This window comes from Pygoscelis adeliae, unplaced genomic scaffold (assembly GCF_000699105.1).
Source record: "Pygoscelis adeliae isolate BGI_AS28 unplaced genomic scaffold, ASM69910v1 Scaffold227, whole genome shotgun sequence".
NCBI lineage: Eukaryota > Metazoa > Chordata > Aves > Sphenisciformes > Spheniscidae > Pygoscelis > Pygoscelis adeliae.
This window is the reverse complement of record NW_008825100.1, coordinates 405,851-417,638: the sequence shown is the minus strand read 5'-3', so window position 1 is coordinate 417,638 and position 11,788 is coordinate 405,851. Positions and strand designations below refer to the sequence as shown.

The 11,788-nt window shown below is 35.7% G+C and overlaps 1 protein-coding gene across 1 annotated transcript; it reads right to left on the bottom strand.

Annotated features, from left to right (window-relative positions):
- Positions 1–289: 289 nt before the first annotated feature.
- Positions 290–11,774, bottom strand: DDX18 (DEAD (Asp-Glu-Ala-Asp) box polypeptide 18). The gene is made up of 13 exons (XM_009327156.1): positions 11,627–11,774; positions 10,483–10,626; positions 9,811–9,946; positions 9,230–9,330; positions 8,918–9,117; positions 8,715–8,829; positions 7,032–7,171; positions 5,975–6,136; positions 4,826–4,978; positions 4,073–4,186; positions 3,299–3,355; positions 1,752–1,929; positions 290–1,109 (listed from the first exon to the last, which is right to left on the bottom strand). Exons 1-13 carry the CDS (start codon positions 11,772–11,774, stop codon positions 967–969), a joined length of 1,791 nt encoding a protein of 596 aa, XP_009325431.1. The 3' UTR covers positions 290–966.
- Between the last annotated feature and the right edge of the window lie 14 nt (positions 11,775–11,788).

The window sequence follows — 11,788 nt, the reverse complement described above, 5'->3', positions numbered from 1 at the left end:
CTCTCCAGCCCCTCAATCCTGTGGTAGTATCTTTGACTCTGCCCATCACTGATCTGATAAACTAAGACTAAAAAGCAATTCACTTTTGTAATTTACAAGATACAACTGCAAAAATTCTCACTGCATCAAGGTTATGGAGCATTTTAAAAAACATTATCTGGGCTGAGTGCTTCAATTTATGTAATCTGCTTTTCTTAATTCCTTTGCATATTCATAAGAGAGTACACTAGACATTACCAAATGGATAAATTCAGATTTAAAGAGAACATGAAGGAAAGCCAAACATTTCACTAGAATGTTACCATTTTATCACAACATTAAAAGAAACAGTGTTAAGCATGTCCCAGCTGTGGTATAAGAGAATTTTTTTTTTTAATCTTGGACACTGTACCTGTTATACAGATACCATGACTGAAATGAATCACAAGCTCATACAGTCTTAATTATTCATAAGTATGTCTGTTCTAAAGGAATCTTCCTATATTCTTCAGCATATTTGATGGACAAAGCAGAGTTCTGTAGCACTAAACACCCTTTAATGATTCACGTGAGCAAATTTTTTTTTTCCTCTCACACTGTAATCTGTCCTTGTGTTTACTCCAACAATTTTCAGAGGTGTACATAGAAAAAAGGGTAAACGTAAAGCAAATTCTTCTATAAAACCTAAAAGTATTTTTTCTTTCTTTAATAAAAAACTCTGTAGTATTGACTTAAGAAAATTATATTCAACTATCTTCTTCCTTACAACAAGCATGGCAAAATTAGCTGGCCATATTCTCCCTTTCTACCTTTAGTCTCCCCTCCAAAGAGTCTTCCTGAACTGAAAGATAAAAGATGTTCCCAGAAACAAAACCATAAAGACCCCTAAAAATGTGAATAGAGCAGTTTAAATTGGAAGTAACTGTCAGATGGTTTTGATCAAGGTAGTCTGTTCCAATGCCACAAGCCATTTTAATGAATGTATGATTAACGAGAAAACTGTCGACTGTCCGATTTCTTGCTAATATGTTTGAAGATTTTAGCTTTGTGGACATTCTTCGATTTCTGGTAACCAAATCCCCCACCTCCACCTCTTTTCTGTAGTCTTCTGCCATGGTTGCTGTTCACATCTGGAATTTTATTGGTTAAAGAACTTAAAAAGGAGTAATTTGAAATGTTGCTTTTTAGGTATTGTAAGAGTTATTAATGTGAGAAAAAAAATAACAGCATTATACAAAAAGTTGAGTTGCATAACTACAGACAAAACTAGAGCTTTGTGCCTGTAGTTCTAAATAATGCTTTAACTCCTCCAGTTATACAACTAAGTTGGCCGAAGTACTACTGCTTCAAATTCCATCCACTGGCAGGTTTGACAGTAATCTAGATACAGTCTTCTATTTCATGCTCTTGCCCCCTATTTCAGTATTGCATGATTATTAAACTTAAGCACGTACCTTTCAATGAAATAATTTTGCATGGAGGAGAACAGTAGTCTAGAACATGTATGCAATATTCCAGTATCTGCTACCCTGCAGCAACTGAAGCACGTACATGCACTAGAACATAGATGTTTGTAAGCAAACATGAAAACTGCAAAAATTGCAATTTAACATTTTCTTTGATAAACATTGTTGGAGCATGATGCATTTATGTGATTAATAGCAAAAAAAAAAAAAAAATCAGAATATGAAGTGGCGTAGGAACTTCACTAAGTTGCATTTAACATTTATAAAGCAGAAATTCAGCTTTGAAACACTGCAGTAAAAGGATACTGAGGTCAACAAACGGAGGAACTTTAAAACCAAATGAAAGGCTGACTTTGGGAAGATCCAAGTTATTGACATTATAGATCTGCTTCAGAGAATGGGAGTCATAAGCTCTAATGTAAGCTTTGTATGCTTCCTGGGCTGACTTGTGAAGAAAGTAGTTCTTCTCAATCAGTTTCTCCAGCTGGTGAGGGGAAAAAAAAAAAAAAACCCAAAAGACATATCCAATTATAGCTGTAACAACTGTATAAATTATATTCAAGCAAATTATTTAGTGTGTGAGTTGCAGTGACGTTCACTATTCACTTCAGCAAAATTGCCCTGTGATGGTAGAGTGCACATACATATATCTGAGTGCTTTTACGAACAAACAAGGGGGACAAAAAAGCCTGAAGCTGAATTACAGTACAAAGCCTCAGCAATATGAAAATTTACAGAAATATTAAATCAGGTTGTCCCAAACAAGTTAATCAAGAAGGAGTATACAACTGCAGCCACACCATAAAAAACTATGTGTACTGAGAATTAATGGACAACAACAGTATACTTTTAAGTCAGACATCTAAACGGTACCATTCCATGTAATTCTATACATAGTCTTATCTGTTACGGTGCAAATGCATTGTAAGATAAGCAGTATTAATTCTAAGACAAAAATGCAGATGCACTAGTGTAGACTGAGACATTTTATTTGTTGTGGGCTAAGTTCCCAATACTCTTTAGATCCAAGCGTCTCGTTTGATGTTTAATATACATTAATTCAGCATACTAAAAATAAGTTACATTAGACATCATTACTTCCTAATTATTCTTAACTAGGAACCTCTTTCTGTAAGGACTGTCTTCCCTGCTTCTTGTACTTGCTATTTCGAATTTAAGTTACTGCAAAGAAGCTTTACAGAGCTCTTATCAAAAGTGTGATTCACAGAACTAAACAACAATAGAAATTCACATCTACAGAACTGTCTACGCTATTCTATTGAACTTTGTGCTCCATGACTATTTCTGTAGCACTGGAGCACAAAACAGGTTTAGCTGACGCTGGGCCTTATTACCACCAGCGAGTTAAAAATACTAACATTTCTAAGTGTTGGTACTGGATCTCTTTCTGCACACTGAAATCGGAATAAATCATCTTTTAAGACATATGTGACTCGCAATTAATCTGAACATACGTAACTATTCAACAAAAGCTACCGAAACCCTGTTTGGTATGCTAGGCAAGAACATTCTGTTCAAAAGTTGAAAGCAGGTTCACATCACTGTGGTTTTGCGATGTAATGAGAAAAAACAATTCTTGCAAGCAAATTCGTACTGTATAATGAGGACAATTCAGTACTAGATATTAAAATTCATCTTTAATTTCTAAACATTTTATCGCTTTACTGTCATCAAGGGACAATATGGAAGGATTTACTGCACAGTACTCATCTACAGGGACTTTTCCAAACAAGCATACATATTTTTAAACTGAAGTTGTTATAGACTAACATTCTGCATGTAAATTATTATACAGATATTCAGAGTAGCTGTAGTATGAAATCATTTCATACCTGAGACTGGATGTCTGAGATTTTTGACCAAGAAAATTCAAATTCACTTAGTGGTACCTTAAAAAAAAAAAAGAAATAAAATATCAAAATTATTTATACTGTGTAAATAGTGAATGTGTTTAAGACCCAAGACAAACAGAAAAAGACCTGCTGCATAACAGAACATTTTTTTTAATACCACAGCTGCATCTGTCAAGTGCCTTTACATCAATATGCCAGTATTATCACTTCCTTAATTTAAGCTAGAGTAATAAAGATGCTCAGTATGACACTTTTACCACTTTAGCTTTTGCTTTAGAAGCTATACCACTTCAGTTACAAGTGGCAAAACTGTAAACAAGCCCATAAGGAGAGCAACCAAGAAACTATGTGCAGTTCTATCATATTAAAATGATTACATTTAGAGGAAGGCTATGCTTCTTTTGGAATTGAACAAAATGCAATTGACTCTTTGAACAGAAAAAATAAAAACCACACAAACAACATCAAATTTCCTCTGGATGGTCAAGCTCCCAGTATCCTTCCACAGAGAGGTCATAGGAAATTGATTTATTTTTTAATAACGCAAGTTGCACAGTTGCAAAGCAACTATAAATACACTCAATATTTACCTTTGTGCTGCTGACTTTAAAGTCAGATGTTCAGTTAAATATTTTCTAAGCAACAGAATGTTTTTTGCTTAAAAAATTAAAATGTTTGATTCATCATTACAGTTTTTGCCTTTAAAAGCCTGTTGCACAGAAAAAAAAAAAAATAATCTAGACATAAGTTTACCCTGGCTTGCTTTAGGTAACGAAGAAAGCCCAGTTCTTCCGGTCGTAAAATGAGCAGAGCATGTCCTCTACCATTTATGCCTCTGGCAGTTCTACCAACACGATGAATATATTCCTTTTGGAAAGAATAAGAAACAGCAAGTCCAATCAGTCTTTCAAACATGTAATAATCAAACAGCTTCACAAAAAAACCAAAGTTTAACATTAATATAGTGTAATGCATCGTCCATTATTTTTTAAGACTTTTTCTTAGCACTGACACATGGATGAGGGAAACCAAGTGCTGAAGATGCAAAGCATAATTAGGCTGAGACAAAACCCCTGACGAAGTATTTAACCTTGTACTGAAGAAAAAAAAAAATCTCAGTCTGCTGTAACTGAAAGTTAAACTTTGCTTTTGGTATATTTGCTCTGTATATCTGTCAAAACTTCTCAGTTTTTTGAGTTTCGCTTGTTGACATTGGACATCTATTCAAAGAATAATACTGACTTTTAGCTGATTAGATTTTAAATTAATTTAACAGCACAAAGAATAATGTTTTAAAAAGCAACTCTTGAAAAGGTAACGCAGGTCTCAGCTAGGTACAGTATTTCCTAGGAGCTGGTGAAGGGAAGTGGAAGAAATCAGTGGCTAGATATGAACACGGCTGAATCCTGACCTCTGTCAAGCAGCAGTTCCAGCTTTTCTCTGCAACTACGTTTGTAGCTGGGATTTGATTTGTTGCTGGGAAGTTTCTCTATTTCCTTAACTTACTTTTGGATCATCTGGAGGGTCATACTGGACAATCCAGTCAACTTCAGGAATATCCAATCCTCTGGCAGCTACATCAGTGCACAACAGTATTCCAGATTCTGCATTGCAGAACTGGAAAAATGTCGTAGTACGTTTGGTTTGTTTCTGCTTGCCCTAAAAGGAAACAGATTAAGAATGAAATATCAACTAAAAAAACCCAAAACAAAATAAAACCCCCAAAACCCTGCCAACTTGTAAGCTTAAATCTTATTTTCCATTTCACATATTATATCACTGCCAAAATATAAAATAATTTAGGAGATCTTTCCATATTATGGACTTGTACAGACCAAGAAGGACTATTTCACAGTGAAGAAACAATGCTACCACAGTAAACAGCACAGGGCTACATGATATGGTATCTTTCAGAGCTTACACTGTAACTTCAAAAGCATTAAAAATTTGGTTGCATAAGAATTCCTTTCAGGAGGGCTGCATAAATGCCTGAAGTTCAGAAAAAGGATATTTGCAAGTCTAGCAATATATTAGATAAATTACAGGTTTAAAAAAAAAAAAAACAAAACAAACTTGTTACAGTTCTATCAAAGTATAGCAAAAAAAATCCCCCAAAAACCAAAATAAAAAATGACATTTGTGGTCAGTTATAACTATTTCATAAACTTTCAGTCAATTCTTTCTCCTGAACTATGCATTTGGTGGTTTTGATAAAAATTTAACACACTCATCCAAATGGTAAGAATCAGCACATTAAACCAAACATCACCCTTGCCTTAGAAAAAGCACCCAACACTCCAGGGATCAGAGTGTTTGGATTCCTCTGACAATAGCTTTGCTCCACAAATTGAGTTTTAGTGCTTATAAAAAGCAACCCCTTGGAAGAAAACAGAAAGCTTTCTACACACAGAGCATAAATTAGCATCAGTGTTCAACCCTCGTTTGGAAAATAGCAAGATTAACAATGCTGAAGTGTTGTTATTACATAGTCTTTGTTTTATCTCCTTCCTCCACAGACTAATCAAGATCATCATCAGTTTTGTGAGCAGGGTATCTGTTTATTAGAAACTGGACTGAAATAAACAAGGCAAATGTAAGGTCAGTAACAACTTACGGGTACTATCAGATTAATTAATCAATGAATAAAATACTTACGTGAATGGCCAAAACAGGCAGATCAATATAGTTGAGTAATTCATAGTGGTACTTCACTGACATACATGAAGAAAAAAATACCATTAGTTTCTTCTTCCGGTTCTTCTTGAGGAATGTGAAGAGCAAAAGGAATCTTTTTTCAGATGGACACACTACATACCCCTGGAAAATTTTTAAATACTGTTAAATAAAGTAGTATGGAACAAACTTTGGTTTCAGCAATATAATCAAATCAGGGAAGTGTTATGTTGTGAAACAAATACGCCAAATAGTTAATTCTTCCAGCTATATTGGGCCAAACCATTCAATTTATTGTCTGTTCCTCACCTTGGTATACGAAACTCCTAAAGATGATGAACTTGGCGAGAAACTGACTGTACTAACTTGAAATATGAAGAAGTAATTTTTAATTAATTCTCCAAACTAATGTAAGTTCAGTGAAAAGTAATTAGTTTATCCAATAAAAATTCATTTCAAGAACTTTGAATTACTGACATTATGCATGAAAAAAACTGCATAGGGTTCTTAACATTTTTTAATGATTTCAAGAATTTTATTTTACAGAATTCTGGCTACTGGTTTACTCTTTCAAGGTAATACGTAGCTACCGGTAATTTTATAACAACACTCACCATGTCAACTGCACAAACACAGAAACGGCTGTGCAACTCCATTTAGCTATTATCTGAAGCAGCAACAATGAAATATATCTGAAGTATACATGTCTCTAGTCAGTAACATGGAAAATACAGGTTATTTTTCTAACGTTAGAAAGACAACTGGAGCTTAGGTATGTAATACAGGTAGGAATAGACAAGTGCAAGTAACTATATTACCGTTTCACGAGATTTTATGTCATCTGTCCTGCAAACATTGACTAGATGCATATAACTTACTATAGTTAGCAGACCGAATAAGGCCCTTCAGGCAACTGATAGCTTTTGCCCATTAGGATGGTAATCACCCTTCAAGACAGTGTTTGTACAACCCAGTTAAAAACAGATAGGACTTGGGATGTTCACAGATCATACCCCTTTTAATAACATTTGTGTTTTACCTGTTCAAGACCATCTACTGTTGCTGTCTCCTTGTTATCATCAACCCCAACATATAGTGGCGCTTTTTTCAGAGAGATCTTTGCCAGATCATCAACCTTTCTGGTTTGTGTGGCAGAAAAAAGCATCGTCTGTCTGCGCTCTGAAAAAATATTTATTTTTAAAGGCAGCCTCATTTTTTAAAGGAGAATTCAAATAGCAAGTCCATAAAATCTCTAGCTGCAAACTTCCCTGACCAAGTCTTCTACTCTTTTCAATTACATTCTAATTCAAACATTCTGCTACTGACAAAGACAGGTGTAGTTGTATTACGGATTGTACAGGATGTTTACTTAGGCTGCCCTCACCCCCAAAACCCTAACAGCTATCAAAACACAATATTCCTTCTCTCTGGGAAAATGTTAATAATCATTTGCACTCCAATTTAGACACAAAACAATGATTTAAATAGAGACCGACCTTGTAATTCTAACTATAAATTGATTTCATTCCCATGAACATCAACGTTTAAAAAAAAAAAGAAAAAAAAGAATCATGCTAGAGATTGTGCAAGAAAAAAACGTACCGAAACTAAAGTGCATTGTTACCGTTTGTCTTGCAAAATCAGCCTAGAACATAGACACATTTCTGCATGCTGTTTAGTCAGGTGGGAGTACGTCTGTACTGAGCCTCAGTGACTTCAATGGTCTTAGAGCAGGTGTAGGAAATCTCCTGCCTGCCTGTCACCTCTCAGCTCAAAAATACATCCTGATCCTGTAACATTTTCTTGTTACACGAGTACATGGAAAATGCAGACTTAGCCTGTTCCATTTCACAACTGCAAGAACAGTAGCAATTGTTCTTGCCGAACTGCCGGTGCCACCATTTTTGATGTTTTTTTTTTTTCTATTTTGAAGTGTCTGTTCTAAAATAATTTCCTTCCTAACAGGACAAAACCAAATTAAAACTCATGCAAAGTAAAAATTTCTTTTATCTATCATTTCCCCACTCGTCCTTCCCTTTCCATTTTTAGCACTGTTCATTAATATTCTTCACAGGAAGCTATTTATTAGATTTATATATCTGCATTTTAAACATGCAGATCTGGATTTTAATATTTAAGATATGGAACATCAAAATATTTATCACTGGTTTTTTTATATATTATTTCCATGGGGGGGGTGTTCTGCATTTTGAAAGTTAAAGGGAGAGCCTTGTTGACTCTGAGAATGTGTTTAATACATCAATTACAAGGAATAACTAAATGAAAAATTAGGAAAAGAAAATTTTAAGGTAAATACTTAAACTTCCTGTTTAAGATACTGTTCTTGGAGGTTTGAAGAAAATTCGAACTGCAAGTCAGAAGACCTTTTTCCTTATATTTAAGCCTTATTAGGAAAAAATGAATTGTATGAAATAAACGGGCAGAGGAAGATGAATGAGAGAATGCAGATGTTAAACTAAAAGGATCTTATACGAACAGAATTATATCCCTAAAGTGCACACGAAAATTCTGTCCTTCAGATAAATGATGTTAAATAAAGTAATATATACTAGCTATCAGAAAGAAAGGACAGAGTAAGACAATCACTCTGAAGTGCATTTACAGAACTATAAAAATTAATGACTTCTCTTATAATAATTGAGTCATAAAGAAGACATAATGTTAGTCAAGTGATTTCCAGGAAGAGATTTTTTTTCCTTACTTGGTAGAAGTTTTATGATCTGTTTCATTTCTTCTTCAAATCCAACCTCCAAGATACGATCCGCCTCATCAATTACCAAACACTGCAGGTTCTTATACATGAAACCTGGAGTGTTCTAGAAGATTAACAAATTCAGAGTCAGATGGGGACAGGAGTTTTATTATGTTTTAATAACGCAGACTAGACATCAATGTTTTATCTACCTGCATATGATCCAGCAGTCTTCCTGGTGTTGCTACAATGATGTTGATTCCATTTCCAAGTTTCTGTGCTTCTGCTGATCTGTTACTGCCCCCCATTATCAGACCATAGGTGTGAACATGATGATTCATAAGTTCTTTAAGAACTCCATAGGTTTGCATAGCAAGCTCTCGAGTAGGAGAAAGAATAATAACACCCGTTCCTAAAAAATACATCAGACAAGAGTAAGTTACAACTCGTCCAATCCCCCTCCTAGCCACATCCCTAAATGGCTGCACCACAGTAAAATTCAACTGTGAAATGAAGAGCCTTACCATTTCTAGGCATGAATTTTAGCTTGTAGATGAGCTCTACTGCAGGAATAAGAAACGCGAGTGTTTTGCCACTGCCTGTTTTTGCAGCTGCTAAAATATCCCTGTACGCAGCAAAGTAAGAAAAAGAAGTACTTAGTTGATCATACAGAGAAAAGAACAATCCTATTTTGAACAATGTTGACAACGTAAAAACATAACGTGGCTTAAAGGAAACCAGTGAAGTTGATATGAAGAGCTCGGTGGCAGATGCGGTGCACAGCAATTGGTCACTATGTCCCTAGTGACAGCGTGAGACGGTGTCTTTGAGACACACTGACAAGACGACTAGTGAAAACAAACTTCCCCGCTTTCAAAGCCAAAGCAGTTTCCATGAGCTTACTCTAAGTTTTTCTTCACATGCAACACAGATATACTTTGTTAACCTGTATTAATGTCTATAAACAAAATACAGAAAACATATGAGAACATATTAAAAAAAAAAAGTTTAGCTGCAGAAAGTCACATTTCACGTGTTTAGCTTGCTAGCAAAATTTACACAACATTTGGGGTCAATGTAGTGATTAAAAAGATGTAGTTCTTACCTGCCTTCCAGAAGCGGCTTAATACTTTTATGCTGAATTTCGGTCATGTGCGTAAAACCCATGTCATTTATGCCTTTCAATGTATTCTCACTGACAACACCAGCCAGGGAAGTAAAAGAATTGTCTTCAAAAGCACCTGAAGTGAGGGGGGAAAATAAAAAAAATATTCAAACTTATTTCTCCAATTCCATCTGTCCTCTGAGATTACCCAGTTAAAATTGACCTAGATGAAAAAAAATCAAAGGACTTTTTCTTATTTCTTTCTACCATAAAATCTGAAGACATTGACAAAATACTCTGTGTTAATGTGTTCCTAAGAATACTACACAGAGCTGTTAAAAATGAACATGAATGCACTGCTTCTCCTGCCAAATTTACTAGTCATACACCTCCATCTTGCTCTTCATTGACTTTTGCTCTACAGTTAAACGTATGTGTGTATATATGTTTTAAAACAGATTTTCACTAGTAATTTTAAGACTAACAGGAGTGTGTATATAATGCAAATTTCAAAGAACAGGAACTGACTAATAGCTGTACAGTTGCCAGTGTCATGTCACCTATATTCAAACACCTGACTTAAAAAGCTGATTTAAAAACTGCAACTTGCTCCGGAAGAAAACGCCAGACCTTGGCTTTTTGCACATCCGTGAAAAAGAGGACACAAGATACCTGTTACACCTAGTGGTAAACTGGGCACTTCATCCTCCTCCCCCTCCTCCTCTTCCACTTCTTTCTCTCCAGAATCCTGCTTATCTTCATCTTCTACCTCCACAGATTCATCTTCTTCAGTTTTTGCTTTTTTAGTTTCTGTACCTAGAGTGTTATTTTACAGAAGTCAAGTCAGTCAGAGATACGAAGAACGTGTTCCTCATTAAAAGTTGTTCCAGAGAGTGAATGTCTTTAGCCTGTTAAACCCCTTACAAATGTCACGCTTTTTTTTGTGGGGTGGGAGGGGGGCAGAAGGGGAGGCAAGGTTTCTGTGGTAATTTCTGAGGCAGAGAGCAATTCAGAAGTTCCTTGCACACAATCCACTTCGCACAGTAAAATAGTGAAGCTTCATGCATACTATATGAAATTTTCTGTGGAAACATGGAAAAAGTTACAGATAGGAAAGAATTTTGTAACGCAGACATCAAGTTTCCAACACGGTTTGTGCTCAGGTCATGCGAAATGTAATGTCTGTTCTGTTTTAAGTACCTGAATCCTCAGAGAAATGCATGAAAACACCTCTTTATTTGCATAACCATGCGAAGCGTCACAAAGATCAAACACAAAAGAGACAGAAGTTTCAAATATATATATATGTGTGTGTATATATATGTATAAAAATATATAAAAATCTAGCAATATTTGCAGGATGCAATTTTTGGGGGTAGTCTCCCAGCATACTTAAGTTTCATAATATACGGATGTTGCCAAAGGCTGAACGCCTTGCTAAAAAGACGTACTGGCTGGACATTCAAGCACAGGAAACATCCCTCTGTCAAAGCTCTACTTTGAAAGACAGTATTTGTATAATAAACAAGCAGAACAGCCAAACTTAATGCTACAAAGCAGAATCCTATGCAGCAATTAAATTGGTTGCTACCGGTTTAGTACATATGAGAGCTGACGTGTTACAGTTGGAATAGGAGAACAGGTAATACTGAAGACCTCCAGGGCTTTAAAACGTACGCCAGACCAACACGCGGTACGTCTCGCACTCCAGCCGACAAATCCTCTCCCACCGGGCGGAAAACGAAAGTAGGCGCTTTTGGGGTCTCCAAGATAACTCAGCCCTGGGAGACACGGTGTATTTGTTAAGATAACGTACCGCCTTCCGCATTAGCCGCCGCTTTCCTCTTTTTCTTCTTCCTCTTCTTCGTCTTCTTCCTCCTCTTCGTCTTCTTCAGCTTCGTATTCGTCTTCTTCGTCTTCGTCTTCTTCGTCTTCTTCTTGTTCTTCTTCGTCTTCTTCTTCATCTTCCTCTTCTTCT